Genomic DNA, 19,919 nt, shown 5'->3' with positions numbered 1-19,919 from the left:
GCTTGCTTGCTTGTTTGCTTGCGCGCACAAAAACGCCCCCAGTATGCGATTCTTATATCCCCCCCCCACACCCCGATACCCAGAAGAGCTTCCTCTTTCTCTCTCTCTCCCCCACTTTCCCGAAGCCGGGGGGGGGGCAAGCTTTTAACCCTTCCTCTCCCGAGGATGACGACGACGCTCGCCCACAGCCCACAGCCATCTCTTTCTCTCTCTGCCCAGCGAGGCAGGCCTGGCCCGCTTTGTTTTAACCCTTCGCCTCCTGCGCTTTATTCGGATCCTCTCCCCCCTCCCCCAAAGCGGGTTGGCCAGAAAAGCTGCAGAGCCGCCCGGCACCCTGATTTGCCCGGGGGCGAGTGGCGTAAAAAGTAGCAACAGCAGCGAGAGCGACTGAACGCTCCTCCCCCTTCCCCAGCCTGGCGGCGGCGGCGGCAGCGGCAGCGGCAGCGACAGAACAAGGAGGGCGCAGAGCGCAGACATGGCGGCTAACATGTATCGAGTGGGAGGTATGTGGGGGTCCTCGGCGGACGCGCCACGCGCCACGCGCCCCCGCCACTGGTTTGCATCCGCCACAAAGGCCCCGGCTCCCAGCCTCGGTCGGTGAAGGGCGCGAAGGGACGGAGATATTGGAGTGTGTGTGTGGGGGGGGGGCAGGAAGGAGGAGAGGGGCGTGCAGGTTGGAAGCCGAGCTTAGCCCAACCACCCGCCTTCTTTTCCCCCCTCGCCCCCCCCCGGGAGAACGAGCCCCGTGGTTCCTTCCAACGAGAAACCCTGACGAGAGAGGCCGCCGCCCACCGTGCCGAGATGGTGATGGTGGCGGTGATGAAGGGGGAAGGCGCGAAGTCCAAAGCAACCCCTCCGCCCGGGAATTGTAGTCGCTGGGCGAGAGGAGGTGGGGGGGCGGGAAGGGAAGGGAAACCGAGCATCCAAAGTGAGCTTCGGGTTGGAAACCTTCCCTTCCCTCCCTCCCTCCAGTGTGGGGACTCTCAGCCGTGAAGAAACGCTCTCTGCAAACGGGCAGGCGGCCTTCCCCAGTGGGTCCTTTAAGGGATAACCTTCTGTCGTTGAAGGGCGATAATGCAGCAGGGCCCAGTGTTTCCTTGCAAGCGTGCTTGGGATGGCATCCCCTTGCGCGTTGATTTGCATGCCAGTCCCATTCTTCCAGAGTGATGAAGCAGTTTAAGCGTTGGCCTAATGGGTAGCCCAACTAGACTTGGGTTCAAAACTCCATTCAACTACAAAAGAATGGGAAGGGTTATTTTGGGCTGTTCTCTATCTTTCGTCCCAGGCTGCTGCATAAAATTGGAGGGAAAAGGAATAACCAGTGTGCTGTCTTGAACTCCTGGATATAAGGAAAAGCGGGATATAAATGTGATAAATACATAAAACAAGCATGCTAACAAATAGTTGCCCTGTGATAAGATGAGTGGCCAATACATTATATAAATAAATAAATAAACAGAGGGTATTAGAATTGAAATTCTAGCAAGAACATCCACCAGCAACAGATAGCTGAAGAAACAACTTATAGAAGTTACCAATGCAGTGGAATTCTTTTAAAAACATTAAAAAACATTAAAGTGAATTCTATCATTCACTCAGTGACACTAGTTTGTAGTAGAAGGGAATTCTCTTTCATGCAGGGCATGATTAATCTATTAAATCTGCTACCCAGAAAGCTGAGATGGGCTCCATAGAAGATAAGTATGACAAAATGCTTGTCTTTGTAGCTTCTGGCTAGTGTCTAGCATGCTGTAGTTTGAAATAGGATGAACTTCTAAACATCCATTACCTATGTTGGTGTGTGAGTTATAAAAAAAAAAAGTTTAAAAGGCTAGTAAGCAATCATTATACTTGCTAGCTGCCATAGAAACAATTCAGATCTCATCCCACTTTAGGCATGAAAGCCAGCTGGGTGACTTTGGGCTACTTTCTTTCAGCCCACATCAACCTCAGCAGGCAAATTGGTTGGTCAATTTTATTTTTTATTTTATTAAATTTATTTGCTGCTCATCTCACTGTAAGATTATCTGTTGCAATGGATCAACCCTCAGTGGATTTGAAAAAAGCAGACCTTGTGGGCAAATCCTCTGGGAAAAACATTAGGAAGAAAAAAACGTTTTCTGATCTATTACAACTTGAAGCCATCCAATCAAAAATCAGTAAAATATTACTGTGAGTGCCTGACTCTACTCCAGATGCTGTTCTTCACCTTGAAGTAGAATACCTTTCTGTAGCAGCTTGTTTAAGAATCAGCTGCCTTAAATAATGGATAAATCAAAAGTTTCTGGAGTGAGTCATTAGTTCAGCTAATGTACAAATCTTTCTTCCTATGGGCTTTCCATGCCATATCTAATACCATTTGGCCCCAACACGAAGTCAAGGATTGGACTAGATTTTCAGAATGATACATTAAGAATTTCTCTGTACTGTTTCAGGGCCTTTTTCATAGCTATTTCTGATCCTGAAATACTTCTGCAGTAGATATATTCCACATAAGAGAACATACTAATGGGGCTCAGTGCCTACTCTCTGCTAAGACGGAGGGCTTATGAAATGTTTTATATTTTTCTAGAGGTAACTATTGAGTAGTACATGTTTTACTTCTTTGCCTCCTTTATTCCTTTTTGTACCTGGAACTTATATCTTAACTTTTCACCTGATGTGTTGGTTGGTCAAAAAATGAAAGTTGTTCATTTCTTACTGGTACATTCTCAATGAAGATGTCAAGAATTGGAGTAAAGTTATACTTAAGTACTGTTGGCTTTAGGAGATGGTAAACCTGGTCCTTATTCTAATTGGATGTGTATGATTATTTCTAATGGCTTTAGATTATTATCATCACTGTCTTTATAATGGACTCTTTTTGGTCCCTAAGTTGTACAAAAACACAGCAAATAAATATTTCCTCCATGGAAATGAAAACTTGAATATGAAATAATGTATGAAATAATATCTGTCATGGGAAGGCCTTTTCTGGTCATAGCTGTTTTGCAATTGTGTGGAGAAATGTTACATTCTGTGACTATAATATAATTCCAAGTTCTTGTAAGTATCAGCTGGAGGATGAGTTACATAGCTATATAAACAAATTGGGGCAATATAAATTAAAACATTGAAAGAAATGTCCTTCTCCCTAATATTTCTAATGCAAAAAAGGAAAGGTGGACTTGGCTTTTCTCTGGTACAGTCTTGCTGTATATGCTGGAAGTTTGCTTTCTTTACTAAAAAAAAAATGACTGTTGAGAGAAACATGCCACCAATCTTCACCTAGAAGGCAAAGAGAAATAGATCCACCTGTCCAGGCCATAGCTACATTCTCAAATAATGATGCTAGAAAGTAATAGTAGATTGGAACAAAGGCAATAGTGGAGAAATGGAAGAAGTGAATGAAAGAACTGTCTGTTGAGGAAACAGAAGCAATGGAGGAGCACAGAAAAGCTATATTTTGATTCTTGAATCTGCAGTTGGAGAAAACCTTGTAGATCCAACAGCCAGGGATTCCTGTTTTCTTACTTAAGACAGATACCGAGGATCAGGACAAAAGTACCAGAATTTAGCAACACTGCCTGGGTCTGAGACCTTTCAGTCTGTGACTCTTTGTGCGGGAATGCTATGGGCACTTTTGATGTCCCCCCCCCCTCCATTTAAATGTACCATTAAAGGAATCTCCAGTACAATTTGTGGTGTTTCATCTCAAGCACACATTTAGCAAATTCTGCTGTTCATGGCAATTAGACATATTTGTTCCCAAAATTAAAAATAAAAAGTAACAGCACAAGCATCCATGATGCCAAATCTGGCCAGAGGTGTGTCAACTTTGGTGATGAGCCTGACATGGAATTACTGTCACTCCTTTTATGGTTATATGTAGACTAGCTCAAGACCAACAGGTTCTTCCTGCTTTTAATAAAATTTATTGGAATAACATGCTGATTGGCTTTCCTTATAACATCATGAAGCCAACGAACAGACTACTCTGACAACTGCCTTTCTCTTGTGGAACAGCATTTGAAATGTACAGCTGAGATGAAAAGAAAAAAAGGGAAGTCATTAACCTTAAATATTCTCCAGATGTGTTTAATTTCTATCAGTTACTGCCTATATGACCAGTCACAAAATTTTTTTGTAGGAATTGTAATCTAAAACTCTAGAAGGCATGAAATTACACTAAATAAATCTGCTAAATTTCCAGTGTCCATCAATGAGAACTGCAGAGTATTTCATATTGCATTTGAAGCTAGAGATGTGTAACATAGAGAAACAAAAGAAAATAAAGTGTAACAAATTAACTTATTCACCCCATACCATTTTTGTTTGATCAGGGTTTTCTCACAACATACTCTAATATTATACTCCCATCCATGCTTATTCAAAATTAAACCCAATAAGTTTAAGAGGAAAGTATTCCCTAATAAATGTGAAGGATTGTGGCTATAAATTGTGGAATTTAGGTTGGCCGAAATGTGTTTCTATTGACTTAAGTTTCTTAAATCATACCTGAAGGAAGATGAAGCAAATTCATGCAGCATTGTCCCAAGATAGCAATAGGAATATATAATAATTGATTTCCTTTAGGGAAAAAATGAGTGGTTATAACTTAGCTGACAAACTGAGTTTTCATTTCCAATTTATATTACTTTTTCTCCTCTCCCCTAATTCTTCCTTTCAAACTTGATGGACTCTATAGGCTGCCCAGAGTCACTTTTTTTACGAAACTTGTAGATTTCATAAATAAACATATAGATTTGATAAATAAATAAAAATATTTGATGTCTATAGGAAAATTTCATTGTTGCTTTAATTCCTCTTGGAAATTTTATTAGGTATGTACGTAATGTACGATAATTTGATCCACCCAACCACAGTTTTACTTGTTTTTCCTCACCCCACCCTCCAAGGTGATACAGTTTCATACAATTCACATATATGGAGATTATGTTGTGGCAATTCATATATCTCTGAAGTGTTTGGCATGTTGCTAAGTGGCCATACGCATGCTCCAGTATTTGCCCAGTTTATTAACACTTGCTGTTGCTCTGGCCCTTTTCAACAACTTTCTAAATTAATCAAACCAAGCATGTTTCACCAGATACTGTACCTTGCTCATCATCACTTTATCCGCTGAGTATTAATTTATTAGTTTAATATTTTACTCTGATCTCTGCCAAAAATGCCAGTATTCTTTCTTTTTATATGTTGTATTTCTGCATATCTTCATAAAATTCATTTAAATGTTCTAGTACAGTCTTTAAGCAGGCTGTATTACATCTAATAGTGGTAAAGGATTGAATGTTTGTTTGTTTCCTAATGGAAATAATGCCCTGCTTTATGAAAATCAGAAGAAAGGATTTGGAAATAAAAGTTTTAATATTGATGGCCAAAATTAGTTCAGTTCAGGATTGTGCCCTATTTAATTTTTTGTATATTTGCACTGGCTTAGAATTTCAACTTAGATCAAAAAAGCTGGTGAAAAGATGTGCAATTACAAGGTATTTATATAGCAATAAATACCCTTATTTCAGAATGTCATAAAAAAACTGAGTTTGCCACAGTAGAGTAATATGTTTAATTTAACCTAGCCTTATCTTAGCTTTAGATGAATTAGGTGGCTTTTAATAATTCCTTCTCTCCTCTGAATTATAAGTGAATTCAGTTTAGAATGGACTGAAGCAAAGCAATGTATATCTATCCAAATGAAATACAAGTTTTGGTTGTCTTCTCTGAATACAGGAAACCAGGATACTATTTTGCTTTCTCCTGAAAGCTGTGAGAAGGATTGTTAAGACTTTTCTCAATCCTGGAAAATAAATGCTTTTGTTTTTCATCTTAAGGAGCTTTTTACCTCCTGCACCTTTTATCTTTTGATGTACCAGGAGGCCTGCAATCATGCCTCAAGCTTCTTTAAGGTGTGGGAGAATGGAAAGGAGGAGGTAGTATGGCTACTTAATGCTTGCTGTTAGATTATTGCTTTGGGCAATTGGGTAATTGTACCTTTGCACATCATGTCAATAGGAACAAGGAATTAGAATCATTACTTGGCCAAATTTTGAACAAAGTATATTAGCTTGTAAGCCATATTGGTGCCCCAAAACGTTCTCTTGCTTTCTATTTGTAAAAGTGTGTTGTCTAATTGGTCCAGTATGCAGTTTGTGCTGTTTAATGGGGATGTACAAATCATTTCAAGACATTTTGTGTGAAATTTCATAAAATGGAACTGTTACTTTGAATGTGTAGTGGAATTTTGAGCACTTTATCTAGAGTTTGGAATAGCTCTGAAATGAATTGAAATCTCCAAAATACATAAAGTAGTAGATTCATATTCAGAATTAGACGTTTTTTCAAAGTTCATCATGTATACAACTTTTCTAAATGAAGTGTTTTGTATGCTCTCACGTTGTCTTTTACATTGGCTATATCATCAAAGGGTGGCATTTAGGAAATGAAGTGAAATTATAATTGTAATCCTTCGTGCCACTTACTAACGAATAAGGATATTGTGTTTAAGAGAACATGTCGAACAGGAATCTTTCCTACATTTGTGGGCATACTTGGAATATTGAGACCGGGTTATTTCACCCAGTAAATACCTAGAATTATTTTGTTGATTGTGATAGCATACAAACTGCTAAATAAAATGAAATAAAATAAAAAAACCATATATACCAAAAGGTATATGAGGTTGCTGCCCACTACACTAAGTAGCTCCTCAGGATACCCCACTCACACAATCGGCTGTGATTTTTATGGTAGTTGCACACAGTTCTGAATAGAACTCGATTGCAGTTAACTACTGTTTTATTTATATTAATGCTCCTGTGATCTGTAGGGAATACAGTAATGTGAAAAATGCAGTGTATATCTGACTATATACTCAGTATACACGGTAACTTACCTAGCATTCTAGATTCCCACTATTTTAAGATTAAATAAAAATAAACACATGAGAGTATAAATGTAGTGGGTGCCAAAAATTTGCAGGCATGTTGGAGACCAGGATGTCTTGTAGTGTCATCCTAAGAAATAGCTGTATCATAAAGGGTACTTTAAAGCTCTCCTGAAAATGCAGAATTGGGTAGAGGTGAAAAATGATGAAAAGGATTCAGATATCAGTTTAGCTTCATAGTCAAATCCATGTTGGCCTCCCTCCATTTTCATCAACTACTGCATGATTAATTAACATACAAATATTTGGTAAGAACTGAAAATGACTATTAATATCTGTCAGTCCCATATTCCACATATTCCTTTCATATTCCATGAAAGGATGCCTCTTCCAACTTATTTGGCCGCTCAACTCATAGATGATTCTGGGCATCTTACAGCATTAAAAACCACAACATAAAAACCATAGGGTGGAAGAGTGTGGCTGGGGTTGGTTTCTGGCCCACTGCATCCATATTTGTTGTTCTGGAAGCTGACCCTTCGCTTCCTTCTCCCAATTTACTTTCCCTCCTTCATGTTCAGGCAGGTTTGTTGTATTGACAAAAGTTCGCAACTTGAACATACATTAGTATAGTAATGTTCATACTGAACAAAAATATAAATAATTGTACATTGAAAGAAAGACATTTTCTCCAGCGCGCTGCTTGGAGAATCCAAATTATGGGGTAGTTCCTCAGTTTGATTGCTTGACTGGGTGAATGTTTCTTTAAGAAACGTCCTTGGCCACTCCTCCCCTGCTTGGCTAAGCTCCAGTTTATTCACTCAGTCAAGCAAGAGACTGGGTTTTTCCTTGGCTCTAGCAATTAGCTGAAGAACTTCCTATTATTTGGATTTTCCAACTATTCTTCTTGATTCTGAGCGGTGTGGATTCACTGACTGTCATCTGTTGTTTATCGGACTGTCTGGTCTCTGTATTGCGGCGGAGGGTGAGTTAGACCTGGGTCTCCTTCCAGGGGATCTCCCCTCCGTTTGCTAAACCTGCCTTATTCCTCGGAGCACTACCACCCAGGCAACTCCGAGTGATTTAAAATAGCCGCCGGCGCTGCGTTGGGATCCGGATTGCCGGAATTCCCACCTCCGCCTTCCACACCGCTCCAACTATAAAGTGGCGGCAGGGGGTCCCTACATCGCTTCTGCAAACCCCTACAGCATTGCTTCGCCCTTTTCTGTCAAATTAACGGGCTGGGAGGCTAAAATGGGCGATCCTACTCCTCGCCTTCGGTTACTGTCATCTGCCTCAAGTTAACGGCGCTCGGCGGCTAATCCGAGCCGCGCGCCTTTTTGCCTTGATTGACAGCTTCCCTCAGCATTTATTTCAACGGTGCTCGGTGGCTGCATTCGGGCCGCGCGCCATTTTGAATTGCCTGCTGCTTCCCGCCATTAAACGGTCCGGCATTTCCAGTTGATGTGCTGCCCGTTCCTCATCTAGGGCAATGTTTCTGCATGAACTGAAGCAGCCCTTTTTTTCTGCTCTAGTGCAAAGCGGCTTTGGGTGTTTTGACACCTCCTTGGCCAATTGCATTACTGATCCCTTTTGCCATTCCTCCATACTACTTGGCTGTCTCCTGTTGTTGTTCCTGTTCATAAAAAAGAAAAGAAAAGAAAAGAAAACAATTTCAAATTAGTTCATTTGATCAAATTCATCAAGTTTAATTCATCAATTTAATTAATCAACTTGATTAATCAACTTTAATTTTTCACTCAACTTACCTGGCTGCATCCTCGCTATGGCTGAGTCTGACATTTCATCGGAAATAGATCAGGCCTACAGCCCACCTGAGGTCAAAAGCTCCGGCCAAAACTACCAAGCATCATGATGTCAGGGCTAGATCCGCCAGTCCCCGCCCTGCCACCCGTTCTTCTGCAGCTGACAAGGCAGAGGAACGCAAACGTAAGGCCTTTGAAAAACAATACCTTCTCGCCCAGCAAAGGGCCCGGTCTACTCATAGACAGATGTCTCCTGACAGGCCTGCCCCATTGACTCAGGATCATCCTCTGGTTGTACAAGGGTGTCCTGATGTCCAACATCTTAGAGAAGCCGCCTTTCCTTCCGTGGTTCCAGGTCCAGGTGCTCAAGTCAACAAGCCTCCTGGCCGGTCTGCCCCTGAGGCTACATACACACCTACGGCTGCTGGCCTTCGCCCTTCGGAACCTCTTCAGCCTGCTCTGTCTTGTGACATCCAGGACCTCGTATCTCAAACCATGTCTCGTATCCTGGCTTCGGCTCCTATCCAGGGGTCTTAGGCTCCTGCCTTTGCTGCCCATACCGGGGATCCAATGTATGGTGACCTTCGTCGTTCCCATTTCCACTGTCCTGAATCCCTTCTGACCGAGGATTCTCCATGGGAGGATGAGGAGCTTGAAGAGGGGGAGTTGTCTGATGACGAGGACCTGCAACTGGAAAAGCCTTCCTTCACAGGACTTTTCCGCCCCTCCATGTTTAAGTCCTTGCTCCACAAGGCTAAGGTTACCACCAACATGGGGGTATCATCTTCCCAGCCGTCTCAACAGTCTGACCTAAATCCTCATGGTGATCTCTTCCAATTGCAAAAACCGGATGAGGATTTCATACCATGTCCGGAATTATTCTCGGATGTGGTTCAAAGATCATGGTCCCAACCAGCTTACATTTCTGCTCCTACTGGACTTGACAAGCGGTTGTACTGCTCTAATCCCACCTTGCAAAATCTAATTCAATTGCCATCTGTGGATGCACCTGTGGCCCAGTTGACGTCTTCGTCTGTAATCTCCAATGATATTCTGGATGGTCTCAAGGCTGAGGATAGGAAAACTGAGCTTTCTCTCCGTAAAACGCATCAAGCGGCTGCCTGGGCCATCAGGTCAGCGACTTCAACTTCATTTTTTGCTTGCGCGTCCATTATGTGGTTGCACCAATTACAGGAACGGCTACCGCCAGACGACAGCAGACTCCACCACGATATTAATAAAATCGTGGCCGCTACCGAGTACTGTGCAGACGCATCTTTGAATGCAGCTAAGTTCTCTTCACGAGCTCTTGTCTCCAACGTCACCTCTTGGCGCCTCCTTTGGCTCCGCCACTGGAGGGCTGACCTCAAGTCAAAGTGGAAGCTGGCATCTGCTCCATACAAGGGTTCACTTCTCTTTGGAGAGGCCTTAGACCCCATACTTGTGGAGGATAAGGATAAACGTAAAATTATGCCATCCTCTCATAGGCGTCATGACAGGAGATTTGCTCCTTATTCCCACAGGCAGCCCTTTCGGACTGACTCCGGGCCCAGTGGGTCCTATTTTCCCAGACAATATTCTCATGGAGGAGATCGAGTATCTGACCGGCCTACCTACCGCGATAGGGGCAGGGGTCAAACCAATACCAGACGCCAATATCGTGGGGCTTCCAACCGTCCCTTCAGACGAGGCAAGTGACTATACCACAGACCTTCCCATTGGAGGTCGTCTTCTTCACTTCTTACCCCAATGGGTTTCTTCTAAAACAGATGCTTGTGTTCTTCAGACTGTGAGGTTCGGCCTCACCTTGGACTTCCTCTCCAGCCCTCCGAGCCACTTCCTTCGGTGCCCTCTTCCGAGCAATCCAGAGAAGAGGGCGTTAATGGACGCAGAGATACAACATCTGCTAGACATCTGCGCTATCGAACCAGTGCCGATAGAGCAACGGGGATCGGGGTTCTACTCGCACCTTTTTCTCGTTCCCAAGTCCTCCGGGGACTGGAGAGGGATTTTAGACCTGAAAGCATTGAACAAGTTCGTCAGATACCACCATTTCAAAATGCAGTCGCTCAAATCGATCCTGCAAGGCATCCGACGGGGCGACTTTATGACATCCATTGATCTCAAGGAGGCTTACCTGCATGTCCCGATCCGTCCTTCCCATCAACGGTTTCTTCGATTTGCCTATGCCAACAGGCACTTCCAGTATCGGGCCATGCCGTTTGGCCTCTCGTCCGCCCCTCGGACCTTCACGAAGCTGCTGGCGACCTTGGCGGCATCTCTGCGACAGGTTCCCATCCGACTCATGTGCTATCTAGACGACATCATCATTCTATCAGCCTCTCGCCATCAGACTGTCGTGGATCTGAGAGCTGTTTCTTGTGTTCTACAGCAGCACGGGTTCTCCCTGAACCTCGTCAAAAGTCAGCTCTCGCCAGCACTCGCATCCTCCACCTAGGTGCTCTCATAGACTCTGTCAGTTGTCGGGTTTTCCTATCCCCCGACAGGATTCTCAGCATTCAATCATTGGTGACCAAGGTTCTTTCTCTCAGATCTGTTCCTCTGATCACCTTGTCCCAACTACTCGGCAAACTAATTTCGTGCATCTCGATTGTCCCGTGGGCTCATCTTCACAGTCGTCCTCTGCAATGGTTCCTCCTGCCCTATCAGAGGTCCCGCCGGGCGTGCTCGAACATCACCGTCCTGCCAACTACGGTACGGTTATCTCTCAAATGGTGGACTTCTCAGTCCATAGGGAAGGGCTCCTTCTTTCTGGAACCCAGTCGGCTGCTCCTGACGACGGACGCGAGTCAGTTTGGCTGGGGCGCCCATCTGCAGTCATCGGTTGGTCAGGACCGCTGGTCCAGTCGGGACTTACGGCACGACATCAATTGGCTGGAACTACGAGCAGTCCATCTCGCTCTCCGTCACTTCAGAACATCTGTGAAAGGGTGTCATGTTCTAGTCCTAACGGACAATACATCAACGAAAGCCCACATCAACAGAGAAGGGGGCACTCGCTCCAGACAGCTGATGGAGGAGGCGACGAGAATGCTCCTTTGGGCGGAGAAGACCGTTCTCTCCCTAACAGCCGAACACATATCCGGAGTCGAAAACGTCACGGCAGATTGGCTCAGCCGGACTCAAATAGATCAGGCGGAGTGGCGCCTAGATCCGGCCTTGTTCAGAGATCTATCGCACCGATTCGGCCTTCCAACAGTCGACCTGTTTGCGACACACCTGAACGCCCACCTTCCCCGGTTCTTCTCCCGGTTCCCCTGCCCCGGAGCAGAAGGTTGCGATGCACTCCGCAGCAAGTGGCCTCTCGGCCTGCTCTATGCCTTTCCCCCTCTGCCTCTCATTCCTCGTGTAATTCGCAAGCTGTTGGAGGAGAAGGCGGATCTCATCCTAGTCGCCCCCAATTGGCCTCGTCGCTCCTGGTACGCAGACCTCCAGAGTCTCGGTGGACCGTCCTTGGCACATTCCCAACGACCGGATATCTCTCAGCCAGGGGGTCATACTGCACCCAGACCCTCAGTGGTTGCAGTTGACCGTCTGGCGTTTGAAAGGATCCGTCTGACGAAGGACAACATCCCGGCTTGCGTGATCCACACTATGCAGTCGGCCAGGCGCGCATCAACGAATCATATTTACGACGCCACATGGCGTGCCTTTTGCGCCTGGTGTGCCAAGTCTCATCAGGACCCTACCACGGCATCTCCTTCTGATGTCCTTGTATTCCTACAAGTGGGTTTGGACCGGGGCCTTGCCCCTAATACCCTGAGGCGTCAGGTGGCGGCTCTCAGCACGGTTCTGTCTCCTGTGGACGATCGACCCTTAACCCAGAATCCTCGTATATGGACATTCTTACGGGGGGCATCAAATCTCCGACCTCCTACTATCCATCGGTACCCAACTTGGGACTTGCCATTGGTTCTATCGGCCCTCATGTCACCACCCTTTGAGCCTCTGGCTTCTATTTCTCTTCGATTTCTGACTCTGAAGGTTGCCTTCTTAGTGGCGATCACTTCAGCGAGACGAGTTTCCGAGCTGTTGGCGCTGTCGGTACGACCTGACCTTTGTGTTTTCTATCCCAACAAGGTGGTGCTTCGTACAGATCCTTCTTTCCTACCCAAGGTAAACTCGCCATACCACCGTGCCCAAGAGTTGATTCTGCCTGACTTTTGTCCATCTCCTAGCCATCATCTTGAACAACAATGGCATACCTTGGACGTGAAGAGAGCCCTCCATCGGTACATAAAAAGGACTGCTTCCTTACGTAAATCCGAAGCCTTGTTCCTGTCCTTCAATCCGTCCACCTTGGGCATGAAAGTTTCACCATCCACGATTGGTCGTTGGATCAAGGCCTGCATCGTCACAGCGTACCGCTCCAGGAGGGCTCCTCTGCCAGGAAGGATCCTCCCTCACTCTACCCGTAGCGCTGCCACCTCAGCAGCTTGGGCTACTCAGGCATCCATCCTTGACATTTGTAGGGCCGCAACATGGACTACCTTGACACCTTTTGTTAGGCATTACAAAATTGACTCCTTTGCTTCGGCTAAAGCTTCATTTGGTCGTCGAGTGCTACAGTCTGTCCTGGATGTTCCGTCCCGGGATGACGCAGCCTCCCACCCTATTTCTGACTAGCTTGGGTATATCCCATAATTTGGATTCTCCAAGCAGCGCGCTGGAGAACGAACGTTGTCTTACCTGAACGTTCCTTCTCTGCGCGCTGATGGAGAATCCAACCCATCCCTTCGGCTGCTGATAGCCAGGACTACTCTACCTTTGTGTCTATGATTGTTTGTTTCGTAACAGCACCGTCTTCTGTTGACCTCGCGAATGAACTGGAGCTTAGCCAAGCAGGGGAGGAGTGGCCAAGGATGTTTCTTAAAGAAACATTCACCCAGTCAAGCAATCAAACTGAGGAACTACCCCATAATTTGGATTTTCCATCAGCGCGCAGAGAAGGAATGTTCAGGTAAGACAACGTTCGTTTTCCAGAGAGCTTGATTGGATGCATTGGTTTAATGCTGCAGATTTTTTACTAATATATTGTGGATGCAGTTCCATCCAAAGAAAATTCCCTTGAAGTTACGGGAACTTATTTATGAGCAAGTATGTTTGAAATTGAAATGAGTTCTGATTTTCTTACGCTTTTAAATTCCATTGTGCATTAGTGATTAACTTTTATTGATTACTCTGGATAGACATCTATATAGTGGCCTACAAATCTCTTTTCAGTCCGCTTTCAAACAATTTTACAGGAAGCAGTCCTACTGAACTCTCCCTATAAACTATTATTAATTATTTCAGACTCCCATAGTAAATGATTTTTCATATAAATTGGATTGCAATTTACAATTGTTCTATAACCCTCCCACAGGCTCTAAGAGGGTTATAGAATAGACCAATACTTCCAAGAATCCCTGGATGGGGTTACCCTGACATAGATTATGAATTCTCCATTCCTGAGTGTAGCTCTCATAAAGGATCACAAGCATTTCTTAACATCTTCCTTATTGTTACTTCACTTCTTTAAACTGTTTTCCCCAAGACTAATAAATGTCAGCTGTGGCAGAGCTGTTTTAAGGAGCTGTAGAGAAGCAATGTGGTCTACACTTAGTTCAAAATATATTTTTTCTTTTGAATTTAAGCACTATCCAGCCCTAAAATTTAATTTGAAGATTAAAGGGGGAGGGGTACATAAAATTGGCCTTTAAATTCTTAACCTTGTCATATAGAAGAGAATTACTATCTTTTGCTCTAGAAAAAAAGGCAAATCAGTTGTGGAAATTGAAAATAAGCAGATTTTGATAAAATTTTGGGAGAATCTTCCCAAGGATAATCAACAATGGAACTGACTGGATTGGATGGTTCTCCTTTGCTACAGTTATATAAGGAAGCAGTTATTAAAGCAGGCACTTGAGAGGCATTTATCAACTATCTTATACTCACAAGATTCTTGCATGCATATTATGGTGGCCGGATGGATTGTGTCCAAGATACTTCACAACTCTGTGGTTCTTTATAGTATATGCTATTCAGAAAAAAAAGCCTTATTATTGGATTGGATTAATTATCAACCATATTTTGGAATGAAAAGCTACAGTCTTGATCCAAAACACAATGGTTTTTGAAGCTCTTGCAAAAATATACTTAATTATTACAATAAAGGCCTATAATTCACATTGATGTAAATCTCAGATGCATTTGATAAACTATTTTGCTTTAGCAGATGTCTCTTCCTCCAATAAGTGGCTAAATAATGGTTTATCCTACAGTGAAAGTTTATTGTACTAATGTTTGAAATACTACTGAAGAATTTATGTTTTGGAAGGCTAACATATTAAACATATTAACATGAAATTCAATTTTGTGCTATGTAACGATATATTTTTTTCTGAACCTCTAACTTTATAAGTTAGTTAGAAATTGCCATTTTCAGGCCTTATTTGGTGGAAAGCCATTATACACCTACCTAATTTTATGTCGCTCATGTAATAAATTTGTTAGCACCTGATTAATTAACTTCATTGTTAAAAAAATAATTATTTGAGAATTGATGTAATATGGGAACAAAATTTTTGAAATTGATATTTTAATGGAATGCCAGTCATTGTTGATAGAATGATTAATGATGTTTTCTTTGGTTAGGCCTAACCAAAGAAAATTTATAAACTATAAATTTTTTGAAATAAAATAAGACCACATGTTTTCATTGTAGAAATAAGAGCAGTGCGTACTTGAACTTTAATATGGATCATCTGATTTTTTTTATTTTGTTTTAATACTGCTTTTTGAAGAACTTTAAATTTATTTCTTTTTTTTTTTACAGATTATGTTTATTTTGAAAATTCTTCAAGCAATCCATATCTTATCAGGCGAATAGAAGAACTTAACAAGGTATATGATGTTTAGGAATTTCAAAAATAAACTATAACTTACTCTTTGGGAGATAGTTTCTTCATTGCTCTCAAACTAAAGAACGGATTTCCTTAGAAAATGTATTATGTTTGATCATTTTCTGCCTAAAAAGAATTAAGAAATATCTTTTCAATTAGCACTTTTTAAAAATAAATACATTAGGGTTTTTTCCTATTTATAATTTTAACTGTATTTTATTAATTATTTTATGCTTATATATTTATTGTATAGTTCCGTGATGGCGAACCTATGGCACGCATGCCACAGGGGGCACGCGTAGTCATATCAGTGGGCACGCCAGCTCAGCTCTGGCATGTGCCGGCCAGCTGATTTTCAGGCCTTCTGTGCCCACCAGAAGTAGGGAAACAGGCCGTTTTCTGACTCTGGAGGGCTTGTGGGGAGGCATGGGGAAAGCCCGTTTTTCTTTCTTACCTGGTTCCAGATCCTCTCTATGCATCTGTGGAGGGCGAAAACAGCCTTTCCCACTCCCTCGGAGGCCCTCCAAAGGCCTGAAACGGCCCATTTCCCAATTCCTGGTGGGGCAGAAAGTGACTTTTTTGCTGTCCCCAGACTCCAGGAGTCTCTGGAGGCTGGGGACAGCAAAAAAGTCACTTTCTGTTCCACTGGGAGTTGGGAAATGGGCCGTTTCAGGCCTTTGGAGGGCCTCCGAGGGAGTGGGAAAGGCTGTTTTCTCCCTTCCCAGATAAATAGAGAGGATCTGGAACCAGATAAGAAAGAAAAATGGGTCTACCGGGTCATCACGTGCCAGGAGTGGGATGGGTGGGTGTTAGGCGCACATCCACAGGACAGGGCACATAGAATTATCGGTGTGGGCGCGTGCGACCATCCCCCGTCCCCCCCTCTCCTGGTGCGCAATGGCAAAAAGGTTAGCCATCACTGGTATAGTTTATAGTTGTAAATATATAAGGAAGGGTATAAATCAAAGAAGGAATATTAAATAACATGGGGATGTTATTAATTCTGCTGTACATAATCTTGTGACTACTATGGTGTAGACAAGCTAGAAAGTTGTTCCAGATGAAATCTAGTTGCAGAATTAATGCGTGAGAACCAATGAAAGGCAGTAATCATGATAAGAGGTGTTGGGTAAATTAAGGTAAGGAAAATGGAAAGTAATCACCAAGATGACAAAGCAGTCCAAGGAAATGATTGTTTTTATAACCAAAACTGATCTGAGTTTTATGAATTGGTAATATCTGGGAAAACCCCACCCACTGATATAGAGTAACTCCTAACTACAGGTAGTCCTTGGGTTATGATAGCAATTGGGACCAGAATCTCTATCGCTAAGCGAAATGGTCATAAAGCGCAATGTCATATGATCGCATTGCTTAGTGATGGCAATCCAGCAGTCCTTGTTACCATTGTTAATTAAACCCCACTGGCTGTTAGGCAAGGGCCAACCCCAATCCAAGACCAATTCCCAATTTGGTCCCTCCCCAATCTCAATAGAGTAAGGAACTGCCTATTCTGCCTCCTCTTACAACTCTCCCCATCAATCTCTCTCCCTCCATCTCTCTCCTTTTGCCTAACCTATTCTTCGATGGCAGTGGTGCTGAGGCTGAAGTAGAGGTGCAGGGTCTTTAGCAGTCTGACAGCCGCCACTGCCCTGGACCTCTATTTCAGTCCCAGTGCCACCACCACAAGGAATGCTGCCTCAAGCCCTGCACTGTGACCAGCTACTTCAGCACCACAGTACAAAGTCCAAACACTGTTCTTGCAATGCTTTGGAAAGTTGCTATGTTATAAAACATAGCATGAACAGTGTGTACTATTTGGAAAACAGCATAAGTGTTTCACCTGGTCTGGCCAGCAGCTGCCTTGCATAGGGTTAGGCTGGGGATGCCTTGTCAACAGAGGTAAGAAAATAGCGGTCAGCTGGATGTGGCAGGACTTGCAGAACGCAGAGTGGCAAGAGTAGCTGAGGCTTTGCACTGTGGCGTTGGGAGCTAGTTGCAGTGCAAGGCTAGAGGATGGGTGAACAGGTTGGGTTTAATCCAGGCTGATATGCCGTATTTTTCAGAGTATAAGACGCACCGGAGTATAAGACACACCTTAATTTTGGGGGAGGAAAACAAAAAAAAAAGAATTCTACCTCTACCTACCAGCATTTAAGGTGGCGCTGCTTTACTCTGCCCTCCTCCTCCTCCTGCAAGCGAGAGGTGCCTCAGAGACTTGGCTGGGAAAAAGGGCATTGATTACTGATAAGTTCTTTTCCAGAAAACTTATCAGGGTGCTCCTGCGATCCTCAGGGACTACTCGCTTTCCCCCAAAGAAACCCCTCGCATGCTCTGGGGGGAGGGTCAGAGCACAGCCTGAGGAACAAACCTCTTTGGGACGGTTGTGGGGGGGAAATCTGTCTGGCAGCTTCGGGGAGCAAGTCGGGCCCCGCGATTCGCAGCTGGTCACCCCTCTGGCTGCCCAGTGGGCAGCTCAGCAGACTCACCTTCTCTTTCCTCCTGGCCAAATCCACCACCTGAAACGCGATGAACTTTATTTGCCTCTGGACACCCCATGTTTGTAATCGGGAAGAGAATTGTGGGTCTGCCGCCCGAAAATGCTTTCCTTTGGAATCGAGAAGCAGGATGAGGGCATGCAGCTCTGCAATGTGCAATGGGAAGAAAGCATTTTCAGGTGGCAGCGCTGCAATCCCCTCCCCGAATCCAAAACGGTTCCCGGTTCCCCGCTGCACATTACAGAGGAACTGGCCGCCACCTGAAACACGACTCTGAGAATTGGATTGGGGAATTCGGTCAATGGGCAACGGTGGCTGGAAAGGAATGTTTCACTTTAGGGGGTCCCATTCGGCTCGGCTCCTGTGTGCGGAGAGGGCTTAGGCGGCTTAGGTGGCTCCTCACATTGTTGGGGAGTGAAGTCATCGCAACCATTGTCTGCCCTGAGCTGCCCTCCCCGAAGCTGCCGGGCAGATTTCCCCCTCCCCTGACCACCCCGAAGAGGTTTGTTCCTCAGGCTGTGCCCCGACCCAGATCCCCACCGCCTGGAACTGCCCGAAAATGTCCAAAGGGTGGGGGCCGACAGGTGGGCAGGGCTACATTCGGACTATAAGATGCACCCAGATTTTTACTCTCTTTTTGGGGATAAAAAGGTGCATCTTATACTCTGAAATATATGGTATATCCACAAATGTGGACATTCCCTTCATGTAGCATATATTTACTTTAGGTCAGCTTTCAACACAGTGTCTAAATCTAAACTGCAGTATACATTTAAATACACAATAGAGACAAATGTATGTTTTTGCTGCTCTTTGAAGTTCATGAAAACATTAGATTGATGGTCAGGTGCAGTAACCAAGGACATGTCATTAAGGAAATATAAGTCAGGAGGGGAATTAGACAGTGTATTATTTATTTTATAAACTCCTAGGTTCTTCTCTTAAGTAACTCTTACTTTCCATTCTCCCAGATTAGCCCATATAGACATACCAATTTACTATTGTATACTGATGATGTAGTAATTCTGTTATCGAGTTCCACTGGCTTTAAAATTTATCACTTACACAATATAGTACTGAGGTAAAATTAATAATAAATTATTCCAAGATCAAGATTCTCATTTTTTCTAAAAGCCTGAAATAGAAATGCTGGAAATTAGAGCGGCAGTCAATTGAGCAGGTTAAGATTTTTAAATAAAACATTTTGGAATATTTTCTCAAGATTTAGGAAGCAGGATTGCCCACCTGGATTACCGTATTTTCCGGCGTATAAGACGACTTTTTAACACATGAAAATCTTCTCAAAAGTCGGGGGTCGTCTTATACGCCGGGTGTCGTTCTCCCGTAACCAGGCTCCTGTAACCAAAAGACTCTGACGAGCCTTAAATGGCTCTGGCGATCGAAGCTCTGACGATCCCAGCTTTGCTTGCTAATCAGGCAACTCAGCTGGGATGCCAGAGCCATGTTAAAGGAAAAAACTTTTTTCTTTTTACGTGGCTCTGCAAGCTCTGACGATCCCAGCTGAGTTGCCTGCCGATCAGGCAACGCAGCTGGGATCGCCAGAGCCATCGATCCAAGCTCTGACGATCCCAGCTGCGTTGCCTGCTAATCAGGCAACTCAGCTGGGATGCCCAGAGCCCAGAGCCCTGTAAAAGGAAAAGTTTTCCCCCTCCAGCTTGCTTACCTTAGCTGCTAATCGCAACGCTTGCCTTGCTTCGCTTGCCTGAATCCATTCCATCAGCAAGCCACTCCCTGCCTGCAATCATGCAGGCAGGAGTTGTGGACTTCAACTCCCAGAATTCCTCAGCCAGCAAAACAAAGCTGGCTGAGGAATTCTGGGAGTTGAAGTCTACAAGTCTTAAAGTTG

General features: G+C 44.1%; 1 protein-coding gene across 1 annotated transcript in view; it reads left to right on the top strand.

Annotated features, from left to right (window-relative positions):
* Positions 1–451: 451 nt before the first annotated feature.
* Positions 452–19,919, top strand: part of MTA3 (metastasis associated 1 family member 3) — a 131,813-nt gene continuing 112,345 nt past the window's right edge. Inside the window, exons 1-2 of the mRNA XM_070948489.1 lie at positions 452–503; positions 15,488–15,555. Of these exons, the coding sequence (XP_070804590.1) occupies positions 476–503; positions 15,488–15,555 (96 nt within the window). The 5' untranslated portion in view covers positions 452–475. The remainder of the gene's footprint in view (positions 504–15,487; positions 15,556–19,919) is intronic.

Source organism: Pituophis catenifer, unplaced genomic scaffold, assembly GCF_029215685.1.
Source record: "Pituophis catenifer annectens isolate HBS135680 unplaced genomic scaffold, rPitCat1.0.hap2 SCAF_1, whole genome shotgun sequence".
NCBI lineage: Eukaryota > Metazoa > Chordata > Lepidosauria > Squamata > Colubridae > Pituophis > Pituophis catenifer.
Note: the sequence above shows the minus strand (reverse complement) of the source record. Positions and strands in the feature narration are given on the sequence as shown.